General features: G+C 50.5%; 1 protein-coding gene across 1 annotated transcript in view; it reads left to right on the top strand.

Moving 5' to 3' along the window:
- ATXN10 (ataxin 10) overlaps positions 1–25027 on the top strand; it is an 85910-nt gene that overhangs the window by 49562 nt on the left and 11321 nt on the right. Inside the window, exons 9-10 of the mRNA XM_072596606.1 lie at positions 435–604; positions 19064–19127. Of these exons, the coding sequence (XP_072452707.1) occupies positions 435–604; positions 19064–19127 (234 nt within the window). The remainder of the gene's footprint in view (positions 1–434; positions 605–19063; positions 19128–25027) is intronic.

Genomic DNA, 25027 nt, shown 5'->3' with positions numbered 1-25027 from the left:
TGCCCATGTTTTCCCATAAATACATGAGGATTATACAGGGTTCCTCCTACATTGCCTTGGAACTCGGTTACATTTGTAGTGAAAACCGAGCTTCTTTCCTTTTCCCAGTGCATTTCTTGTTGGAGACAAGTCCCAGGGCCAGGTCCTTGGACTCTGCCTCTTGGGCTTGTTTCCTCCAGGACTCAGGCCACTCTTCCAGAGCCCCACCCTGATGCTCAGTGTCCGGGTTTGAGGACCCCGGCCTCTGCCATGATGATCCTCCTGGGTGTGCTACCCTGGCAGCTGCTTGCACCCCTCCTTCCCCCTGCCTTTGGGGCTGGCCCTGGTAGGCCAGTTCAGCCAGTGCCAATTGGGCCCCTGCCATAGGTCACTGCTGGGATCTCAGGATCCCCATGGCCTTTTCTCTCACCCAAGTTTTGTTTCCTTCTTAACAGAGATCTTGCAGCTGACTCACCTGGCTGGGAAGCAGACCCCAAATGTCTTCACAGCTGCTTCTTGTATACGAGGTGATGGGGACGTCTCCAATCCTGCTGTGGGCTTTAAGTCCCACCTTGTTCGTTTGATTGGGAACCTCTGCTACAAGAATACAAAAAACCAAGACAAGGTAGGCCTGCCTGGGGCTGGGTGTGTGTTCTGGACATCGCAGAGGGTGGGTGTACTTTGGCCTCAGAGCTTTTTCCATGACTGAAGGAGCGCCCGAGATTGGGAGTCAGAGGGCCGAGGTGTGATGTGGGGCCGGTCCCTTGCCCTCCTGGCCTTGTGATGGATATACGAGATGCCTGAGATCTCTCCCTGCCCGAGATCTTTCCCTGCCCAATGTCTGGGGCTGTTTGATGGTGGGGTTTCCCAGGGGCTCTGATAGTCACGCTTTTGTGTTTGCACTCAAGTGAGTCCCATCATGGGCTGCCAGGGAGTGAAGCTGCTGCCATGATGCCCTCCCAGTGGGAAGACTCCCTCCCCTTGGCTGGTGCACAGGAACACCTGTTTTCTGCCTGAATTGTCTAACAGAGTGCCCTGGGCAGTGAGTGGGCTCTCCTTGAGCCCACAACTACACAATTCTGCCCCTGGGGAAGCCTCCCTAACTGGACCTTCCCTTCTGAATACAGGAGCAGCCAGGGACCTGGAGGCACATGGGAGGGACAGTTGGTCCACTCCTAACAATCGTGGTCATTGGGTTTGCTCCCATCTAGGTCCCAGTGGCTCCCATTGTTGAGGGGTTTGGCCCAACTGGTCTCCAAGGCCCCCTGGCCCCCAATCAAAGGCCCCTCTGGTATATAGGAGGACAGAGACTGCTCAGTAGCCAGGACTGGAGGGGCCATGATCTGTATCAGTGGAGGGCAGGCTGACACTGAGGAGGTCATGGAGCCCGCCAGCCCGGGGCTGAGAGAGGCTTCCTTGAAGTGACAGTCGTTGTTTGCTCAGTTGCAAAATGTATTGATTCATCTCTTCCCTCTTGGCACTTATCTGCTGCCCAGCCTCAGGCAAGGCTTCTGCCCTCTGCTTCCTCCTCTGCAGAGTGGGGTCCACGACCTTGCGCTCCCCACAGGGCAGGGCTGGGTTTTCTGTGTTCTGCTGGGTCCCTGGACAGTTGGACCATTGGTCAATGTCTTCTGGGATTTTCCTCTCCACCAGGGCATGATGAGTATGGGAAGGGCTGAATGCAGCATTGATGGTGGCCAATGGCCTCTCAGGTCATCCCACCCACTGCCTGTCTGTCCATTTTATTAACAGCTGGTGGTGATGCCCTGAGACCTCCAGCAGATGCTGTCCCTGCCACCCCAGGGTCTTCCCAACCTTCTGGGCCTAGAGCATTGCTAGGGAAAGATGGTAGAAGGCAGAGGGAGGGATGACAGGGGAGAGGAGGCCAGGTACAGATCAAATGGAGGGTTCCAGGAGGTCTTGTGAGTGTGTGTGTAAGTGAAAATATGTGTGTGTGTGTGTGTTGAGTGTATAGCTGGGTGTGTGTGCACAAGTGTGCGCAGGAGATGTGAATGGACTTGTGAGAGGTGTGAGGGCAGGTACAGCTGTATGTCATGTCTATATATGTGGTGTTGCTGTGTGTGTGCAAGTGAATGTGCTTAGGTGTGTACATGTGTGCATGTGCAGGGATGCTGGGTCTGAGTGATGCTGGTGTTATCAGGCCTCCCAGCAAGTCAGTCTGGAAGCTATAGGCTGCACTTCCTCTCTGCCCAGCTCTTGGCATCTGGGGTGATGGCTGCTCCCCAAGGGTAGGCTCCATCTTAGATCCCATGCCTCTGGGCCTCTTGCCTCGGTTGGCAGGACAGTGGGGGTTGGCAGGCATCCTGAAACACAGGGTCTTTGTCAAGGGAGGCCTGTTGCCCTTGAGTGGGGAGAGATTTAGAGTTGGGGCAGGGAGTGGCCCTGGGCAGCCTCTGCAGGTAGTGACCTCTCCATCTCTGGAGGCCTTTCAGAGCAGCTGGGGCAGCAGGCAGGGGCAGACAAGACAGCCTCTTGTCTGGCTGCCTCCTCAGGGATTGTCTCCTGGTCCCCAGCTAAGCTACTTGCTGGTGCCAGCAGACAGAGGAGGGTTCTCTCTGAGTGCAGCATCAGCACATCCTTGCTGGTGGGCTCTGTCTCTGTCGGACCGCAGGCTCCTCCTCTATCAGAGCCTCAGCTTATTGATTGGGAGACTGATGTACAGGCAAGATCTGGCTTGCTGAAAATTCCATTCCTTTGTCGTGTGATCCCAGTTCAAGAAATATGTCAAAATTCATAAATCAAGCTGTCACCATGTGTCTCCTTAACTTACAGTTCCTGTTACAGTAAATGAAATTAAAATTCCTGTCCAGAGGACACAGACCATGGCTGGGCTTGTTACCCCTGTAGGGGTTTTGTAAGACTCACACAAGTGAGTCTTCTCTCTGCCCTCCTGTGTTAAGGTGGCCCCAGCCATCTCCTACCCCGACTGACTCAGGTCATCCCCTTGGTTCCCAGCCCTGTCCAGATTCTCTGATGGCTGTGGAGCAGGGTCATCCAGGATTAGCTGCAGCTCACACTGAGTGGTTTGGTCTCCATTGGTGTTACAGGGATGGCAGTTTCCGGGTCCTCTTGTGTATTCCTGAGGTAGTCGGATGGATGCTCACAGTGGTCAGAGCCATGCTCATCCATCTCCATTTTCTAGAAGGGGAGACAGATACTGGACAGAGGATTGGAAAGAGGATTTGCCCAGAATGACTCAGAAATGCCCCCACTGTCTGGTGGTCCTTGGGCTACTCCCACCCCTTCCTATGGTCCCTCCTTTGTCGTGAGCAAAAGCTTTCCATCCAGCGTCAGGCTTGGAGTAGATGCCTTGTTATCTCCACGTTACAAATGGGTCAGTGAGCAGCCAAGCTCAGGCCTGAACCTGGGTCTTTGCCCCACACACTGGAGGTTTTACATGCCACACTGGGGAGAGACATAGCTTCTACCCAGCCAGCAGTGCTGGGGAGTTGGTGAGTCACTCCATGGACAGGTTGGGGGGGAGGATGCTTCTTCACCTTTGGGAGGTATCATCATCAGTGAGTGGCAGAGCTAGGCCTCTCTCTGGGACTTTAATGCAGAGCCCACAGGAGAGCAGGGGAAAGATGCCAACTGTGGGACCCTGCGTGCCTCCACCACAATACCAACTATGGGGCCCTGGGCACCTCGTCCTCAATGCAGGGCCCAGACACTCTCTGTGGGCCAGTGGTGGCCCATCTTCTGGTCAGAAGGAGGAGGTGCGGGGACAGGGGTCTGGGTAGGTGCCAATTAGGGGTCACTCTCCAGGCCCAGAAGCATTTCCTGACTCCAGAGATGCTGAAAGCCTCTAGCAGATTGTTAGGAACCTAACCTCCATGTCTCTCCAGGCCCCCCTACTTTAGTTGGATGGGAAGAGGACCCCTATTTTCTTCAGGAATCTTAACAGGGGATGGAGGATGGAGCCATCCATCCCCTGCCAAAGCTATGGGATCTTGGCACATAGTCAGCATTTTGTAGCAGCAAACACAATCAAGCAGATCCTCAGAGGGCTTTTTTTTTTATTAGCAATTAAAGTCCCTGCTTTAAGAAACAGACTTCTTATCTTGTTCCATTGTGTTTTAATTTTGTATCCATCAAATGAAAAGTTAGAGGAGGCTCCTCCAGAGTGTAGTCTGAGCAAGTAAGGGAGAGCGTGCAAGCAAGAGTGAGAGGGAATAGTCCAGTGCTTGTAGGCTTCCTCTCTCATCCTACTTCTAAGTCTTGGAGTGGCTTTCTCACCTTGGAAGATCCCTCCATCCTTGTGCCTTCCTTCCATCTGCCCCTCCCCCCTCAGAACATAGGTCTCTTAGGGCAGGGATTGTCCTTGCTTCATATTTGTATCCTGGTGTTGAGCACAGAGCCTGGCACCCAGTAGGGGCTTAATAAATGCTGATCATTTTGGTTTGGCTCTGCCCTCTAGTCAGGCTTGTGAAGAACCAGGAAATACTTAACAAAATAAGGACCTGAAGGTAGATAATGTGAACTTGTGGCTTCCTAAGGCACTGTGCAGCCCGCAGGGATCCTGGGGTAGGACTGAGTGATGTCTGGGAAAGAGTTGCAGGTCTGGAGTCAGAAGCCGTAGGTACAGGCTCTCCTGCTGACCCTGATCCATCCCCACCAAATTAGATCTTAGTGTCTACAACCAGACCATTCTGCTCTGGGAACCTCAGTTTTCCCACCTGTCAAATGAGGGCCATGATGTTGGCTTGGGCCACCCTGCCTGGCTGTTGTGAATGAGGGGGCTCCCATGAGCAAGACTGATAAAAGAGCCCCTCAGGGTGAGGGCCCTGACTGCACCACTCCCTGACTTTGTCATCTGTAAGAGGCGACACAAGCTCTCACATTCTAGGGCCAAGGTCTTTTCCAGCCCAAGAGTCTGTGTTCTGAGTCCCCATCTGGCTGTTGTTCTATGACCTCTCCTTGAAGCCCTTCATCTGGCTGATGGTCCCTGCAGTCAGAACCTAAGACCAGAGGGTATCAGGAGCCTTCTTTTTTTTTTTTTTTGAACCTTCCTCTGCACCAGAGCCAAAGATACAGCTCCTCCATAGCCTCTGTGAATGCAGGCTTCTCCTGCCAGGAGACCCAGGGGCTGGTGCTGATGCTTGTACATGGTGGCTGTATTAGGTCACACCTGTCTCATTTGTCATTTCTTCCATGTCCCATCCTATTCACATAGAACAGTTGAGTACCTACTTCTTTTTTTCCAATCCTTCACTACCCCACAAAATTACTGCTACACATTTATTATGTCTTTGGGGACCCTGGCCCCATCCCACTCCGGTCTCCTTTGGCTACAGACCATCTCAGTGGGTGGGAGGTGACGCCTTAGCTGTCCTCATGTACACTTGGCTTGCTTTTTTTTTCTTGTGGCTGTTGATCATTCACATTTCCTTCCTTTGACAATTGCCTGTTTATGTTCTTTAACCAACTATCCTTGGTGAATTGGGGACTTGGCACAGGTTTCTAGCTGGCTGTCAGATCTTCTCTTCCAATTTGAGCTTCATTAATTTTATTTGTGCAGAAGGTTTTTAATTTATTTTTTTTATGAAGACCTCTTCTCACTTTCCTTAGCCAGGGCTATACAAGGTGCCCCCTTCAGTGCTCTCCTTTTTAAAATGGGGTCATGCCTTCATTTGGAGCTTCTTGTAGAATGTGCTGTTGGGGGCTGAGGAGGGCTGCTGGCTGGTTTGGATGTTCAGGGAAAGGCCGCTTGCTGAGGGAGCCCAAGAGCTGGCCTTGGTGTCATCTCGACCCTTCCTGGCTCTTCGATGTTGTCTGTTCTGGTGGAGGGCCTTGTGCACCCTGAGCAGTCATCAGTCTGGGCTCCTCTATCTGCCTTTTACCCTGATGGAGCAAATAATCATGAGACCATCTGAGGAGGCCAGAGTCATCTAAATGAAGCATCACTCATTTACAGAGGGCCCTTCTTCCTAATTTCTTTGACAGCTCTTTCTTCTTTATTAATCTTGGGGCATCCATAATAACTGATCCCAGACTGACCAACAAAATGACTGAACCAGAGGTGTCCCTGTGGCCAAGAGCAGGCCTCCTGGCTCCGCGGCTCTCTCCCTCACTTTGTGGGATTCCTGGATGTTTCCTCCCTGGACACCCCCTCTTGTTCCTGTCTGTGCTCATTATAAAATGTTTTGATGGCTCTCTCTGTCTCTCTCTGTTCTTTTCTCTCTGTCTCTGTCTCTCTCTCCCTCCCTCTCCTTCTGCCCTTCCCTGCCTCCCTGTCTGTCCATCTGTCCATCACCATGGCCAGCCTACTCTCATCAACCTCCCAAATTAAAAATCCAGACAAAGGAATGAGGTCGCTTGGTAACTAGCAGACACAGTCCAGCAAGCTCTGTGCCTTAGGTGACCTTGGGTCTTTGTGGTGCCTCCTCTTGACCCCTGTGGACATGGATGAGTCATTGATAGCTTCTTGTCTGTCTGTTCATCTTGGTGGAAATACTAGTTCCATTCACTTCCTCCCTCAGCTCCCAATGTGGCCCCTGGGTTCTCTGAGGCTGCTTTAGGAACATTCCATTGAGTTCCTCTCTGCCCTAGGACAAGAGTCCCCCTATGTCTAGTTCTTGGCTTTTCTTTCCTCCACTTTGAAGGACCGAAGTTTGTCTTGCTTCTGGTTTCTCCCTCCTGTTGTTACCCTGCTTATTGAGCATGCTTGACCCTTTTCCATTGGCCTCCTCTTCCTCACTCTCCTCCATGTCCATATGTGCTTCTCATGTGCCTCATTTGTGAGGGTAGCAAGGTCTCCCCCTGTTCCTGTTTTTCTATCCCATTACGTTCCCTTTTAGCCAGCCATCGCTTTTCTCTCTTCACACTGTCCAAACTTCCGGGACCAAGAGGAGGTATTCTTTCTTCTCACCAGAGAAGCCTGAGCCAGACCCTTCTTGATGGGCTGCATATCTCCAGCTAGCCAGAGCTGACCTTCTTCCTCTCAGCCCATGGGCTGTAAACTCTGGTTTCCAGATGACTTGAAGGCCTCATTGTGTAGCCTCAGCTGACTATCCCCTTGTGAAGCTCTGGAGTTGATCTTTCCCATGTTTCCCAGTTTTTCCGTCTCAGAAAGGGCATTTCCCACTAGGGTTGGTACATTGACAACTCACTGGCCATCACCCTTGAGGGTGACGCTCCTGTCCAGCTATGAGGAAAGGACACACCCTAAGTGTTTGCTCAAGGATGGCAGCAGGCTAGGCCCAGTCACCCTTGTGACTCAGCTGGGCACTGGCCACGGAGCAGAGGGAAGCAAACTTTAGGCTTTCCCTTCATCCCAGAGTTACTAGGCCCAAGATGGGCTGGAACTCCAGCCTTGGTAGTGGCTGAGAGATGTCCAAGTATCTCCTGCTCCCCCTGGTCTTCACCATGAGGAACAGGCTCTGCTGTGTTCTTTGGTTAATATCAGAGAGGCTTCCGTGACCTATGGTGAGAGTCCTGCCAAAGGGAGTCAGGGGGATCCCTTCCACTGGGAGGGAGAGTGCTCCCTAGCCTGGGCCTGAGTCTTTGGGCCTTCTTACAGCCCTCAGGTCCTCCTGAGTCCCAAACATGGCTTCCTGCCTGGTCAGGTTAGTAGGGCCGCTGTCTGTCTGCCTGCAGATGATGGCATCATTCCCATCCTTAGGACCACTTCGAGAACCCCTTTGGGATTCTGGCTGCTATGTTGGCACTTGCAGGACCCAGGGACAAGAAAGGTGGATTCCAGCCTGTCATTTTCATTTTTGGTCGTTTGTGGAAAAGGAACATGGGAGGGGACTGTGGGGAAGCTTTCTCTGCCTCTGCCCCTCCCCTTCCTTTTCCTGATTATTCATAATTACTTTAAAAATCAGTCTTGAGCCTTCACCCAAGGGAACAGCAGAAATGGTTGCCTGTTTGAATGGCCTTTAATTAAAGTTAAAACAAAATCATACACTCATGATGGAGCGATTGGCCAGAGTCTGATGATACCTGCTGGTGTCTGAGCTTAGGCCTGGAGTTCACGGACTTTGTACCTGCCTGGCCTCATGGAGGTGTGGCCCCACCTCAAAGTGGAGATATGGGCAGGGGGATATGCCCAGCTTCCCCCCACAAGTCTTCTATACCTATGTGTGGAGTGAGCTTCCTGCTAGGAAGCTGGGCTCCCAGGGAAGGCTCAAGTTGAGTCTCAGAGACCTGAGCTGAAAGAAGCCTCAGAGGCTTTTGGAGGAGGGCCCTGACCATGAGGTAGCTGTGGGAGCTTACCCTCAGTCAAACAGAGGGCAAACAGCCACACCGACCTAGTGCTTCTGACTTCAAATTGAGAATTATTTCCACTTTGATTTCTGAATCTGATGACTTCTTTGCCCAACCTGACCTGAAGCCTGAGGCTTCCACACCAGCTTTGCCCTGTGCCTGTCTTCACTCTGCCCAGAGGGTAGCAGGAAGGTACAGCGCCTCCCCAACTCACCAGCCCTAGACAGCACCCATGAATCAAAGGCTGCCTCTTACAGGGAGCCTTCCCAGATTCTCTGTTTGGGAGCCCTCTGGCCCCTGTCTCTGTGGTGTCATAGCCCCTCTGCCAGACTGGGGCTCTCCCCACACCTGGCACACTGCTTGGCATCCCATAGTCTCTTCTCTAGTGTTGATTGTATTTTACCATGCTGAGAACTTACCGTGTGTTTGAGCTAATGAGAACATTTTCAAAAATGTTCCTGGTTGGAAATAAAGCAAAACATTTGTGGAGAAGATGCACCCTCCCCCCCGTAGCAGCACTGGGGATGGGGGGTAGAAGCCCAGAGAGGTCTCCTCCCCATCCTTCATAGACAGCAAACAAAGCAGTGAGAAGGAAACATGCAAGATTGATGGAATCCAGCCTGGGCTGCAAGAAGGGCAGGGGCTGGGCACAAGACTACCAGGGTCACCCACAGGTGTGGAGGCAATAGAACAGCCCCATGGCATTTTCCTGCTCATTTGGCTTTCTTCCTTGGTCTGGATGGCTCGCATAGATACATATTTGCCCCCAGAGACAGAAGCCTTTTGAACCCCATTAGGATAAATTCCAGCATGCTGACACTTAGTCTGGGAGTCCCCCTGGGATCCACAGCCCTGGGGAGGGGGAAGGCCCTGGGGAGACCTGCTGGCCCAACCACTTGGCTTTGAGGTAGCAGCAGAGTGGGCTGGGCATGGCAGACCAAGGTCTCCAGGCCCTGAGGGTCTTGTTATTCTTCTGCCTCATGCCTTCCAACACCCCCTCTGTCCTCTCCTTCCCATGGGACATTTAGTTATCTGTGTGAATAAGAAGCCTTATGATTGCAGTTAGCTTAGCCCCATAATGTGGGGGACGTCCTTTCTGCTTTCTGTTCTGGGGGGCCAGCTGACCCTGAGCTCAACTGGAGGGGGTGTGTATGGACTTCACACTCAACTAGCAGCCCTGGGCTGCCTGCTGTCCATCTGCACATCTGCAGCAGTGGGGTCAGATGGAAATGATGAGATCCATTCCCTGCCCCTGTTGCCCATGGTCAGGAGGAACCGGTCCATACCTTCCCTCTCCCCTTGGCCCTGTATCCATGCAGTTCGCAGCTTGTCTCCCCATCAGACTGTGAGCCCTCAAGGGCAAGGCCATGCCTGGCAGTATAGACAGTGGCTTTCTACTATTGACTGACTAACTGCCTAGTCCAGAGAGTTTGTTGGGACTTGAACACTTTTACTCCACTGCTCACTGATGAGGTGAGGCTCAGATCGACCTCCCGGCTGTGTGCCTGGGGGCAAGGGTCTACTTTCTCCATGCATCAGTGTCCTCTGTAAAATGGGCACAGAATGGTTGGGAGGGAAAGACCTGGTGACCTGTGCCGTGTCATGAGGGCACCAGCCAGAACTGATTGGCCCCAGCAAAATATAAAATAAATAGAAAAAACTTGAAAAAAGCAAAAAACCAGCCATTCCAGGGAGAGGACAGAAAGATCCCCTTGGCTGAGTGCTTTGATCACAGAAGCCCTCGAGTCCCGTATCACCAGAAGGGCACAGAGCTGGGGGCAGGGGCTCTCTGGGCTCCCAGAGGCCCATGCTGCTCGCCTGACTGAGGAGACTAAGGAAGGAGCTTATCCAGTCACTTCATATCTGGTGGGTCTCCTGACTCTAAGCCTGGGACTGTCTCCACTAAGGGCATTGAGAGGTGCTTCTGGGGTGCCAGCTGGGGGTGGGGGCAGGCTGAGTCTGGGTCCTGCCCCACTCTGACATATATCTCGTTTCTCCATCCCTGACCCTAAGGTGCTCAGGGCTTGAAGAGTTGGCAGGGTGCACCCAGGAGGCCCCAGAAATAACCCTTGGGCACAGAAAAGGTGAGTCACCAGTGATGTAGGAAGTGGGAGCTGGCACCGGTATCTAGCCGCGAGCAGGGCAACTGTGTGTGAGCCTGGAGCCTGGGTGGGGGCAGGGATGCGACAGCTCCCTAGCCAGTCGGGCCTTCGTGGGCCCGGCCCCTTTTTCCCATGGGATCCCGGCCTCTGCAATGTTGGCTTCCATGGTCCCCACAGGGGACAGCAGGCGCGTGATGTTGCAAGACATTAAGACCCAGGGTGGAAAAACACAAACGTGGCAGGGCCTGAGAACGGTGACATTTAGTTAGTCTTTAGCTGTTTTTATTCTGCACAAACATGGAGCTGTGGACTTAGTGAATCACCCTGGCTGGTCAGGCTCTCCAGCCCCCTCATCAGGTCTGCTCCAGAGTCTGGCTCCCCTTGTAGGCTGGAGGACAGCGTCCGCCTCTGCTCTGGACCTTTGTCTTTGTGCTGCATTTTGGTCGGGCTTTGATGTGGCCCTGAATAAGTAAATCCATTTGAGAGTATCATTGGTGTTATTATATTAGCTTGGCCTAGTAGTGAATACCTCTGCTATTATTTAGGTCTGTGAATCGCTGCTTCTAGAATGTACACCTGCAAGTACTTTGGATTGAAGATCGACTTGTTTTACAGAGAAGGTGACTGAGATTTGCCACTATGAAGTGCCTCGTTCGCATTCACACATCTAGTAAGGAGCAAAGTCAGGATTTTAATGCAGGTCTTCTGATTACAAAGCTGGTGCTGATTTCTGAACATCTAGCTTGCTTCTTCTGACACTGTTTCCTCACTTAGAAAATTGGGGAGTTTCTTTCCTACTCCCATTTAGGTCCCCCAGCTCAAGTGAGAAAATATCTCAAAACATTTTGTAAGATCTCGACACCATGAACATGGTGTATGATGGGTCGTGTGATGCTTATTAGGAAGCCTGCTAAGTTTGAAGCTGGCAACTGTGACTCCAGCCCTTGCTCAATGTGTGAATACAAGCTCTCCCTGTGCCTCAGTTTCCCTGTGAAATGAGCCACACTAGTAAACGCTTAGCACAGTGCTTGGCACTAGTGGCTGCTGAGCATACAAGCATCTGTAACTCCCCAGTTCTTCTTATGAAGACCCTTTGTAAACCCCAACATGAGAGAGGAAGGTGGGATGCTGTGAGAATGTTAGGAGGAAAGTATCTGGGGGCCTTGAAGGTGGGCTGTGATGTGTGTGGTTTTGACTGTGGTTCTTTTTCTCCCCACAACTTCCTTGGGATGGTTTGGTTTGTCACTGTGCTGGGCAGAGCTGCTCTGGCCCTTTCCAGGCCTGGTCAGTGGCCGTGCCCTCTCCGAAAGTCATCCAGCTTTGTTAGGAGGCGAGCAGACGGGCCCTTCGCCAGCTCATCCCCTGAGCAGAGCGTGCTCTGTTTGGTTTCTGTTGTGCAGCTGTTACCATAGCTGGAGTCGGGTGGGTGCTTGGACCTTTGTGAACCCAGAATTCTTTCAGTATGATGGAATATTCCATGTTTTCATGCTCCTGATACAGAGAAGGTGTTCAGCTTTTTTAGCAGGTATGTGTTTTTTGCAGGTTCATCTAATATAGAAAATGCATTTCTGTTCCAAGAAAAACAGAAGCGGTAAACAGTTGGAAGATAGTTGGCATATTTTCCTTTATTATCCTGTCTGATGATTAATGCACTCAGCTATGCTTAGCCTCATGCTTAACCAGGTGACTGTTTAGTTTGGGTGAGGGTGTTTTCTTGCTGAGCTCAGAAATGGCCAACCCTGTGCCCATCCCATCTCTTAGAGGGAGGCTTTGCATTGTCTCCTCATCATGGTGCTTAATATCAGGTCAGATGTTCTTGTGAAAACAGATTTGGGCTGAACGACATTGGCGGCTCTGTTTGCACATGCTCTCACAAATGCACCTGCCTGTGTCCTTGCGAGTTAGCAGCAGGCCAGGCCTGAGATCTGTGGGAAGGATGGAGATTTGAAGTTGACTTTCCCCCGGAGGTCATGCTCCTGATGGGGCAGAACTGGGAGCAGAGATTGCAGCCCTGAGGGAGAAAGAGCAGCTCCTTCCCATCAGAGCCACCTTGGGAGGCAGGGAGGGAGTGCCCCGCCACCAGGGTCCTCTCCATGTGGAGAAGATGCTACGGAGAGGATGCTTGGGCGTGAGCGAGGTGCCCTTCCCCATTCTGTCCCACTCTGAGATGCGTGAAGTCACCTTTCTCATTTTATGAAAAAAGTAGAAAAAAATTGCTTGCCTGACTCAGACTCTAATTGTATTCTTATTCTGGCTTTCTCTGAGTTGATAAAGGTTTACTGAAAGGATAGAGGCAAAAATGAAAGAAGAACTTGTGCTCCCCTGCTCAGAGTCGTCCAGGTGCCTCCCCAAGAAGGAGTCGTTGCCATAGGTGGGGGCAGGGCCAAACCAATGCCAGCTGATCAGGGGGCAGGTTGCTGCAGAAAAGCAGAGGGAGTCCCTGCCACAAGGGATTCCTTTGACTTTGTTCTTGGTGCCGATGTCTCCTCATTGGCCCCCGTGGTACGTCGCACTGAAGGCACCTTTTGGAATGACATGAGTCACCAGGGGTAGGGATTTGGAAGGAGCTGAGGCCTCGGAACAGGCCGGTCTCCATGCTTTAGTACTGTTCAAAATATGTTTTATGGATAGCAAGTAAACAATTTAACACAATGATGTCCTCCCTCCCTTCCTCCCTTCCTCTTTTCCTTCCTTCTTCCCCCTTCACTCCTTCTTTCCTTTCTTCCTTCCTTCCTCTTTTCCTTCCTTCTTCCCTCCCTCCCTCCCTCCCTCCCTCCCTCCCTTCCTTCCTTCCTTCCTTCCTTCCTTCCTTCCTTCCTTCCTTCCTTCCTTCCTTCCTTCCTTCCTCCTTTCCTTCCTCCCTCCTTTCTTTCCTTCCTCCCTCCTTCCTTGCCTTCCTTCTCTCCCTCCCTCCCTTCCTCCAGTAACAGTGAAGGAGCTGTGCCCTCTTCAATGCCACTGTGCCCTCTTCCCTCCTCCCTTATGACTCTGGTCACCTGGCTCCACCTGGTTCTTGTCTTGCCTCTCTGATGGCTCCATCTCTGTATTTTATTCTTTGCTGGCTCTCCATCTTCCCTCCCTCCTCTGCTGCCCAGGCTGTGCCTCCAGGCTTGGTCCTGCATCCTCTTCTCTCCTATCCCCTCTTGGTGACTTCACCAGATCACATGGGTTTTGTCACTCACTCTTGGTAGATGATTCCCAGATCTATCTGTCTAGCCCTGGGCTCTCTCCCAAGCTAGTCTTGCATGCCAGGTGACTGCTGGACATCAGTATCCGCATGTCCCATAAGACCTCAGAGTGGGACTCCTTGTCCTCACCTCAGCCACTCCCAGCCCTTCCTCTGTCTCAGTTGCCAGTCTTGTCCATTCCACTTCCCCAGCATCCCTTGGGCTCATCCCCTTGACTGCCCCCCCCATCCGTGGCCGCTCCTGACTGGACTTTGGTAATAGTCCTGGGCTACTCCTTCTCTCCACTAGAGCTTCCATATTGATCCTCCTCCCTGACTCAATGAGCCTCAGCAGCATCCTATTATCTCTAAATCAAAATGAAAACTTCATAGTACAGTCCATCACTGTCATCGTCCAAGCATTTCTTAGGGGCTACCGTGTATCAGGTGCAATACAAAAAAAGGCAGAAACCAGTCCCTTGCCTTGAGGAGACTGTCTGCCTGTGAGGGAGCAGCATTTAAATCACTTGGAGGAATACAAGACACGGGCAAGGAGATGGAAAGACTCTGGTAGTTAGAGGAGTTAGGTAGGCTTCCCTGAAGAAAACTGGGAAAAGAAAAGGCAGGGACAAGGGGACAGTACCCTCTAGGCAGGGAAACAACCAATGTGGAGGCCAGGAGTGGGAGATGGAGGACTGTGGATGTGTCCAGCATAACTGGATTGTAGTGGGTGGCAGGAGGAAAACATGAGAAGGCTGGGAAGGTAAGAAGGAGCTTCAAGCCCCTATAGCAGAGGACTTTCTGGGTTTGAACCTCCCCCATTGGGCCTCATCCCCAGTGCCCAGGTTGTGCCTGCCAGCCACATTTCGGCAGACCTTTTCGAGTTGTGCCACAAGCCTGCTCTACTTCAGCATCACCGGCAGAGACCCCGTTTATCCCAGGTATAACTTGTTGGTGCCTGGTCCTTTGTGGGTCATCTCAGTCACTAGCCTGAGGTTCCCCAAGGGTAGGGACTCCTCTTTGCTTAGCACAATGCCCTTTACACAGTGGGCGGTTCCTGAATGCACATTGATTAACTGGCAGGCGATTTTGAGATGTCATTAACTAGTGGTGTCAGATTCAGATAGAAATGGGGACCACTAATCCCCACCTAAGGATCTCTGCAGGCCACATAAAACATCCTGTTTTCCATGATTGATTGTGGTGAGCATTTCCCAGTTCCATTTTAACTGCCCATTGCCCACTCTCATTCCCAGCCACATGTCACCCCAGGGCTGCTCAGTACTCTCCTCCCTGGGCTGCATCAGGCTGTAGGAGGGACCTGCCCCACTCTGGATAGTGCTTCCTTCCCTGCTGTCATGTCTTCCACCATGACAAGGCCCTGTCATTAATCACTCAGGATGCTCTGTGCCTTCTCAAAGACTCAACACACTTTATTCTTATTAATTGTATTTGTGCCCCTAGAGGGCAGAGACACTTTCTTTGAGTATCTTCCTCAGAACTTGGCATGGACCTCTTCACTGACTTTGTCTTCAGCAGAGTCCTGAGGACCCTCACCCTCCCACTGCTGACACTGCTCTCCCACCCCCACCCCCCTCCTTTTCCTCGGAGCTCTCCCTGCACAGACAGAAGGCTTACTTTAGAGACAACACTGTGGGCTGTGCTCGGCCCCGCCTCCCTTCCCCCTCACCCTTTCCCCCTCTCCCTGAGTTAGTCCAGGCAATGTGGCTGTCTGGCAGCAAGGGACTGGTAGTGCACAAAGAGACTCAGAGCACAGGTTCAGCTGCAAGAGCCTGGATTTGACAGGACCCTGTTCGTTCAAGCTCTGAAATGTGACCGAGGATGGTGCATCCAGAAGGGAATCCCACCCCGAGGCTCGGAGGTGGAATGCAGAGTTTGTGAGTTGTTTTTCTTGTAAAGAGAGCTCTGAGTGTTAGCACAGCTGTGCCAAGCAGCCGGCCCGACAGCTTTGTTTTTCTTGCAGCTGCCCCTCATGGCTTGGAGTTCTCCCTGTCCAGGCCGTGGAAACGATGCATTCTCAGGCTGCGGGTGCCCAAACTTCTTGGCTTCCACTTTCTCTTGGCTTTACCTTAAAATGTCAGATGTTCATCTTCCCCTTAAACCATTCACTGGGCATAGCATGGTTTGCTTGGTTAGTGCCCTGAAAGAAAGGACCAGGCAGATGCAAAGTAGCATTGGTGGGGAATTTTCAGAAAACAAAGGTTTTTGCTGATTCTGTGATTCACCTTATGGTAAACAGGTAGCATTGAGGGCAGTGCCATCCTGGGCTCTACCCCTCAGATGCCCTCCCCACCTAGGGTGGAATGAGGCTGATGCCAGTGGTGCCCTGATCCAAAAGGAGGTCCAAAGCGTGCCACATCTCCAAGTGCTGGATGCCAGTTCATTCAGCATGAATGAGAATCCAGGCAGAGGGCCCAGAGTTTTGAGCCTGGGCAGGAGACAGCTGCTCTGTGCAAGGTTCTGGGGATGCAAAAACAAAATGAACCCCAGTGCCTGCCTCTTGAGGAGTGGGGATTGTCCAGGGTATGAAGGTCCCAGCACAGGGAATATCAGAGAGCTCTCCCTTTGTTTGATACAAGACATTTCCTTCATTCTTCAGGCATCTGTGGTAATGTGGATATTTGGCTGACAGAAGGGAATACCCCCTCTGCCTCAGTTTCTCCCTCTGCTAAAAGGAATGACTTAGAGTCTCAGCTCCCACCTAGAATGGGTATGACGTGATTTTGTGGTAGTCATGGGCCATCATGACTCCTCTGAAGAGCTGCCTTTAACAACATTCAGCAATCATTTCTAAAGCCTGTTTTTGTGCAGGGCACTGGGTGCTCTTTGCTATCCGTTATTCTTTCTTCTTTCTGGCAGTGTCTTCATTGACTAGTCAGCTGGAGAATCAAATCCCCCCCAAGCAGAGGGTGAGTTCAAGTCCAACCCTGAGGCAGTGTATATGTAGGTCAGCCCAGGCTGTGACATTAGACCAGGCCTGTGGCATCCAAAAAGCTGGGAGTGACCTCCTGGGCTAGCCCTTCCATTGGACAGAGGAGTGAGCCCACCAGTGCGTTAGTGCATTAGCAGTCCGCTCAGGGGGTCCATGTCCACCTGTTGAAACTTGCCTGTGAGCTGCTGTTATAAAAGTGTTGACAGAGTTTATTCCTTCATATGCAGTACAACCCGTGACTCATTTGTTGTGGGCCCATAATCAATTCTCAGCTTGTTAGGCAAAGAAACAAACAACTCATTTGTTTTATGATGTGTGAACAGAAGGAGCATCTAAGTGTTTTTTTCCATTGATGGTCCCTCTACCTCCACTGGCTGCTCTGGCCTGCAGGGGAGGCCCCCTAAGGGAGGAAGATTGAAGCTCAGGGAAAAGGAGACAGAGACAGGAGCAGGGGTCCTAAGGCCTCAGTTGGTAAGGTCTTGCCCGGCTCAGGTCCTGTGATTCTCTGCCCAGGTGAGAGAACTGCACCAAACTGCTCAACCTTGGGGCTTGGTCAGGGGCCATGCTTCCTGGTCCTGAGGCTGCTTCCCCTTTGTTGTGGGTCCTGAGCCCCTAATACAGCCTGGAGACCCCTCCTCAGAATCATGTCTTTGTGGCCCCACCTGTGGGCCTTGGGTCTTTACAGAGTCACTGCCTGTCACCACGACTTAGTTGCTCTGATTGTTGACCAGCCTACCCTGGCTTTGTCCGGACTGTGAGCCCAGCCCAGGAGTCATATCATTCCTTCTCAGAGTGCTGGCTTCTTCTTCTGAAAGGAGGGGCTTAATGAGGGGCTCTCTCCCCCTCCTCCCCCATCTCTGACCATCTTCGAGTCCAGGATTTCTTTCCAAGTTTCTTTCTAAGGCAGTTGTTTTCTTGAACATTCTCCATGTGAGCATGCCCTCAGGGAAGCCACAACCCTGTCCTAGCCACCACTGCCAGGCATCCCTCAGTTACTGCCACCTGCTGAAATCTCAAATTGCAAAGTGTTGACTCAATTTGCTTGCAAAGAAAATTCTACCCATTTTTACATACCAGAAATCTGAAATTTCAAGGAGTAAAAGGTTTTTTCCTTTTTTGATAGAGTTTAAAACTTGGTTATTTCATTTTTTTGTTTGTAAAAAAAAAAAAAAGAACAAAATGTTTTCTGAAGAGCAGTAAATGTTCTCTTAATGCAAAAAGAACAGGCTTGTGACCTGAGCTGTGCAGACTCAGATCTGGCTATGCTGGGAACATAGATGGTAAAGGAGAGTACAAGCGGAGTCCTGGGAGTCCCAAGGCTTATGTTCCTGGCCCTGCTCTGCTGAGTAATCCATCTGCTATGCTGGCCAGTGCCCACCTTGATTACATTGGTACCTGCAGCATTTGCTTGACAGAATTGAGAATCACAGACATCCTCCCTGTAAAGATGGGAGGCAGAGATCCAAACTCAAAGTCACACCTGGAATGTGACCATGGTGTGGACAAGAGCCAGGCTCAGCATCAACGCAGGCTTTTCAGTGGATCTGGGTCCTTTACTGTCTTAGTCAGCCTATGCTAAATATGTCCTCATTCATCCCATTCTTTCTTAAAGGGTGGTGGCCTGAATGAAATGTCCCCTTTTAGAGGAGGTTTGGAGGGGCAGTCCCACTCGATGCAGTTGCAGTATTCTCTCTTTTGGCAGACCATAGTGACCTAGTGGTCCAGGAGGAACACTGGGATATCTTTTCAGGGGCTGTCATTTAGCCAGTCCCCCTATCCCCTTTGCCAAGTGGGTGTCTTGGACAGAAGTACAGAACTTTGCATTTGTCCCTCATGGCTCACATCTCATCTCATTTGTCATTTCAGCCTGTCAAGATCTTTCTGTGTCTAGAATTTTCCATCCTTTTTTCCCACTCTGTCTGTTTTCCCACTCTTCTTTGAAGTATCTGGCTGTTTGACAAGCCAGCCATGTCTGCTTTCATCCAGGCAAATGATACAAAAGTAGCAGAAACAGAGTAGACCTCCCAGAACAGGCCATGGGCTGCCCCAAGGTCCTCCAGGCCTTCAGGGCTGAGATTGAGTTGTTGTGGGTCTTCCCCATCTGGGCTGATTCTCACCAATTCTTTTGTTGTTGCCGCTTTGTCTGGGTGGCAGCCTCCTTGAGGGTGGGAGGTTGATGAACCCCTGAAGCCACCAGCCTCTTTTGGTAGCGCCTACAGTTAGGTTAGACCCTAGCTGTAAAGAGGCAAAGGCTCAGGAAGAACTTTTCAACTATTATCTTCAGCTCCTGATATAGAGAATTCAGACTTGCCCCTGTATCCCCACGGGCTTAGAGTCAACCCAGTTGGAAATGTGTTCATGGAGTCTGTCTGCCTCTTCTCCTCATCATAGCGAATGGGATTTCAGTCTGAAATTAGGAAATGGTTAATTCCTTTCCATGTCATTTGTCAATTGTTAAATTTCATGAAAATGTCCACTACGTACATAGTCCCTGTCATATGGACAATACCAGGCATCAGATTCACAGAAAAGAATCAAAACTATTTCCATTTTGGGTTTAAAGTTTCAACATTCCTGGAATGATTGTTAACAATACGTTGTTCTATATGTCTGTCGGTCTGCCTCTCTGCTTAGGTGTATGAACTGGATGGCATTCCCCTGATTCTGGACAACTGCAGCATCGATGACAACAATCCCTGTATCCTTATTGGCTGAGGGCAAGGCCTGTGTGGGTTCTTCGTTGGTGGGGGTGGGTCTGACTCATCTGTGCATTGCCCATGTAGGATTTCTAGTCTCCCCTGCTGAATAGTTCCTTGTTTATTAGACTCTTAGGAAACGTTTATTAACTGAATAAGTGAAAAATGGCCACTCTACTGCCATTCCATAGGATCATAGATTGAGAATGAGTCTTAGAGAAAAATCTAGTAGAATTTGTTCATTTCATAGATGGGAAAATAGGAGGTAAGATAGAAAGGGGCAGAACCAGGATCTGAACCCAGGTCCTTGGACCCCAAAGCCAGTACTTTCCACATGATAGGTCCTTTACTAAAGTACCCAAGAGTCAGGACTGTAACCAAGCTTCTGGTAGTGAGGCCTAAGTGGCAGACCTCCAGTTTCTGGCTAGACTTAAGTTCACTTTGCCACTTTGGTGAGCTGCTAAGGCCTTCTTCTCAGAGCCTGCTTTCTGTGCCAGCAGAGACCTGAGAACTCTGGGGCATCTGTGGGGGTGGAGGTAGCAGAGGAAGATGCCAATGTACATTCTTTGGTTGGCATTCCTTCTTCCATAAAGTCTATGAAGTGAAGGGACCTAAGACATTCCAGGGCCCAGATCACTGTCGCAGGTTGGGAATTTTAGGATTGGCTAGTGGGTGTGGACACAAATTTGGGGCTCCTTCATGAGTTCTTGGCCATATCGAGATTGCCAGCAGAGATTCCAAGACCTCAAAGATCTTGGCAGTCAAATCAACCCCCTACCATGAACTCTTGGCCCCCTTAACTGGGGTGTGTGGGGGAAGACTCAGTCAGGATGGGGCTTGTGCACAGGTGAAGCCAGTAAGCATAGAGGTGGAGGGTCTGTGTGGAGGAGGCAATGGGGCAGAGTATTACTGTTGATGAGCTGCCCCCTGGAGGTGGTGACCAGCCAGCAGTTGGAGGCAAAGCTGCCCGCTTCCACAAGGTGACAGATCCCTGGCTCACCAGCCTGACCCCCAGATGCAGGATAAGAAGAGAGTCATTGTTGCCATGGGAACCTTCCAAAGCCACCATTGTGGGGGCAATTTTATTGTGGTGAGTGGGATCCGGGGTTGTTGTTTCCAAACAGAAACCAGCTGAACTTTATGTGGAATGTTTGTCCTTTTTTTTCTTTCCTTTTTGATCTCCTTTTTGATCAGTGGGCCTTGATGTGGGTTTGATGTTTTGCTTTGTTTGGTGAATGAGTATGAGAACAGAAAAGACGGTGGTTTTTCCCTTTCCTTTCCTTTATTGGGGGCAGGGTGATGGTGGTGGTAATGAAAGGCAACATTTACCAGAGGAGAGATTCACAAAAGGGCTAGTTAACCCTTTTCTAATTTGTTGGTTCTGTGAGCATTTGTTAATCAGTCAATTGATCCACCAGCATACACTCTGGCACTGTGCACAAACACAAGCCTCTGACTTCCCCTTAGCCCTACCCCATGGCAAGAGGGCCTGAGCATTCCAGGAGAAGGGTTCATGCAGAAGAAGATATCCCAGCTGTGTCTTAAAGGACTTGGGGAAGTGTAGAAGGTGTGTGTTCCTAACATGGAGGTTACTATGGGTTCAAGATGAAGAGAAAGCCATTTTGGATTAATCAGAGTGGCAAATGAGACTGGAAGGGTGGCTTGAGGCTATCTTGGGCAAACTAGGGAAGTGATATGATCAGATCTACCTGGGAGGAAATGCTCTTTGGCAGCTCCATAGGAAATGTTCTGGGATGGAGAAAGGCTGGAAGAAGTGTTTAGCATAAATCGAGGTGAGTGGCCATGTGGAGCCTAATACCCTGCTGACCATGAGGATGGGGGGAAGGACATGGGTGCCTGTGGTGCTGTGAAGGGAGAAGCAATGAGCTGGGATGACTGATTGGGTTTGGGGGCTGAGGGAGAGTGTGGTGTTGAGACAGTGCCTTTGGCAGAAATCAGCAAGTATGGAAAAGGAAAAGGTGTTTGGATGTGTGGAGTCTGAGCTTGTGTCTGAGGCGTTCAAGTGGGAAAGGCTTCCCGTAGGGGTCTACAGCTTGAGGGCCAGTCCCCCTGGCATGGGAAGGTGAATATTTTCTATGGCAGCAGCAGCACCTTGTCTCACTTGGCCCACTGTGCCTGAGCTCTGGGTCAACAGAAGAAGCAGGGATGTCAGAACACCTTGGGCCAGGGGATCAAGTTTTCTGTGCCCTTTGGACAGAAGAGGAAACTGAGTCCTCCACCTCCTCTTCAGGGAGCTGCCCTTGCTACAGCTTGGGCTTCCCCTAACAGTGTGAACATGGCATAGCTCTGCAGCAGCCTATTCAAGCATGACTGGGCAAAGGGCTCAATTTTGGGCCATGGACATGAGCAGCCTTCATGGAGAGTCAGAGGGAAGCTTGTTCCTGGCCCCCTGGAGCTTCTTGGAAGCAGACCCCTGTAGATACCAGGACTATCAACCTGTTAGACAACAGCTGGAACAAGACGAGGAATTGTCTTAAGGGGAAGCCAAGCATGTACACTTGGCTCCCAGCAGCAGCCAAACCAAGACAGATCAGGTACAAGTGTTGTTAAACAACTCAGGATTATGTAACTGGACAGGCTTGATGTGGTTTGGAGTACCTCTCAGAGGAATTATCCACAGAGTGAAGCTGTTAGCAGCCTGAACAACTGCATCCGGCCCTCCCAGCTTGGCCTCTGCCCTCCTCAGAAAGCTTCTCAGGCCACAGTCCTTGGTCGGGAAGACTCTCTAGATGGCAGAGCAGCCTCCAAGGCGAGAGGCCTGGCTACCTTGCCTGGCCAAGGCTCCCATGGCAGGACCTGGAGGCAGGAAGACTCACATCTGACCTATGACCCCGGGCCCAGTCAGTGCATCTCTGTTTGCATCAGTTCCCTCATCTGTAAAATGGAAATAACAACAGTTCTGATCTTACATGATTGTTGTGAGGATCTAGTGGGATGAGGTTTGTGATGTGCTCTGTAAATCTTAAAGTTTGTAGTTAGTCTGTCTTATTTGTATGACTTGACTCCAAAGAGAGAACAGGGAGGGATAAGGGGAGAAAGGGAAGGTCCTTCCCTTATGGATGCAGAGCACAAAGGGACTTCTTGTGACCATCCTGGGCAGCTCCTCCCTTTCAGAGGAAGACACTTCGTCCCAGCAAGATTCACAGGTGACTGGCCCAGGATCACGTGACCACTTCATCATCATTCCTCTCACAGTGGTCTTGATCAAAGATGCTGGCTGACCCCTGGACGCCTGCCCTGGGAGTTCCAGTACAGCTATAACTGGGATGAGATGACTTTATTTCTGACAAATTTGGTAACAGCCCTGCTCCAAGGCCCCTGGGGGGTCCTTGAAGGCTGTGTCATCAAGTTCCACCACATTGGAAAGGCCTTGAAGTTGCTCTTAGTGACAGGCAGCATCTATTTCCCCAGACCAAGCCTGAGAGTCTCCTGACTCTTCCTGGGACACTTGTCACCATGGGGTACCAAATGCCAGCAAAGAGACCTTCTGACCCTGGGGAGCTTTGCATCCCAAACACCCACAGTCATTGGGCAGAAGATGAGAGAGTGAAGCCCACAGAGGACTCAGAACCTCATGAATGCTATGTCTGGTGACCTCAAGGGCTTTAATGACTGAGTGGGTATATGGGTGGGGAGGTGGAGCCAAGATAGTGGAGCGCCAATCACAGCCAAATATCTGTAAAAAAATAGCTCTAAACAAATTCTGGAGCTCCAGAATCCACAGAATGATGGATTCAGCCCAAGATAGCCTGGAAGTTGTCAGAAAGTGTCTATCACACCACACAGGGGGCAGTCCAGCGTGGGCCACACAGGCACAGACAGGACCTGACCAGGCCTTGGGGAGGCAGTTTCCAGACTTCAGGACCCCAAAATGCCAAGGACAAATTGGAAGGTCTGTGGAAAAAGCCCATGGGACCAGTATGGATGAGTGGCATGGTCCAGCCCCAGGATGGCAGAGGGGGGAGGAGGCAGAGCAACCCTCAGCAGCCACAGCAGCAGCAGGGGCAGAGACAGTGACTGTTTCCGGAGCTCTAGGCCCATAGATTGTAGGGAGATCAAATGGCTGACAGTATACCCCCCACTCCCACTGAAAACAGAGAACTGAAAACAGAGAGCGCAGAAGTCGAGTAAATGGCTGGGAAAATGAGCAAAAACCAGAAAAAGAATCACACTATAAAATCTTACTTTGGTGATGAGGAAGATCAAAGCATGTAAACAGAAAAAAACAAAGTCAAAGCTCCTCCATTTAAAGCCTCCAAGAAAAATATAAATTGGTCTCAGGCCATGGAAGAGCTCAAAAAGAATTTTGAAAATCAAGTAAGAGAAGTTGAGCAAAAATTGGGGAGAGAAATGAGAGTGATGCAAGAAAATCATGAAAAATGACTTTAATGACTATGCATAAAGAAGGACAGGGAGAAATGCAGTGGAAGATGGCGCTTTTAGGTGGCTCAGATGTCATGACTCCTTTTGCAGCAGGGAATCAAACAAGCAAGTTACTGTGTTCTGGGTGCTCTGCCAGGTACTGAACATATGAGTATGAAGAATGTAACAGTCTACTCACTGCATGCTGCTATTTTGATTGAGAAATACGTACGTCTGCAAAAGAAAAGTATCAGAAAGAGATGGCAATCTGGGAGGCAGGGCACTGGCAACTGGGGGAGGTCCTGGAGGAGGCAGTGCTAGGAAGAGGGGACCAAGGCCAGTCTGGCTAGCCCACAGAGCACAGGGCAGGGAGTGATGTGCAATGAAGCCTTAAAAAAAAAGTAAGAAATTTCTGGTTCTGGGAGCCAAGACAGTGGAGTGATCGGTAATTGCTATCTCCCTCCCCTTGTTGACCTTGATGAGCCCAGAGAATATCTCCCCAGGTAATCTGTGTCCAGATTACCCCTCCCCCACACTTATCAAGCTATCTCCAGGGTAACTTTGGGGAAACCCAAAAAGACCTCACCTGGCCTCTGCTTTCCAACACCAGCCAGCTGAGCACCAGATAAACTGCAGCTTTTTAGCTTCTAGCTGAAAGAACCAGAGGCCACAACACACAAAGCCTCAAGTTTTAGGCACAAGAACTATGAGACAGAGCTCCCCTGTGCCCTCGATGCAGAGATCCACTTTAAAAGCCAGGAAAAGGTTATTATCATGAGTAAGAAGTAAAGCAGAAAAGAAAAGACCATAGAATCTTTCTGTGGGGACAAGGACCAAAACACAAATACCAAAGAGGTCAGCGCTGAGACCGTACTCGCATCTGAAACTTCAGAAGGAAATATGTGAACTGGTCTGAAGCACAAAGAGCCTTCTTGGAAGAGTTCAGGAAGGATTTTAATACCCAAATTAGAGAAACAGAAGAAAAACTGACCAGTGACTTTAAAAATATGAAAAAAGAAAGCACAGAAGAATTTAAAAGGACAATTGGACAAATGGAAAAGGAAGTATAAGACCTAACTGGAGAAAATAACTCCTTAAAAGAAACAATTGGATAGATGGAAAAGGAGATGCAAAAGTTAACTGAAGAAAACAATTTGATAAAAAATAGAATTGGGCAAGTAGAAGCTAAAAAAAAAAGTAGGAAAGATAGCCACACCAGTTACATTTAGACATGGAGTTCATCATGTCTCTGGAAGGACCAGCCAGCAGCAGTAGGCCTACAGGCCTACAACACCAGGGCAAGCCCAGGACTGATGGTCCAGATCCAAGAGAAAGAGTGTAGGGGGAGAAGAGAAGAGGGCCCACTTGGGGAACCCCGAAAGTCAGAGACCATGGTATGGATGATGAGGCAGCCGAGATGTTTTTTTCCATATAAATTTCTTGGTAAGGTATTATTGAAGGATGATAGGTGAAGAAGAACAATGTTGCCTCCTTCATCGAATCAAAAAAGGGTGGTGGA

The sequence above is a fragment of the Notamacropus eugenii genome, chromosome 3, assembly GCF_028372415.1.
Source record: "Notamacropus eugenii isolate mMacEug1 chromosome 3, mMacEug1.pri_v2, whole genome shotgun sequence".
NCBI classification, from domain to species: domain Eukaryota; kingdom Metazoa; phylum Chordata; class Mammalia; order Diprotodontia; family Macropodidae; genus Notamacropus; species Notamacropus eugenii.
This window is presented reverse-complemented; position numbering and strand designations above follow the sequence as displayed.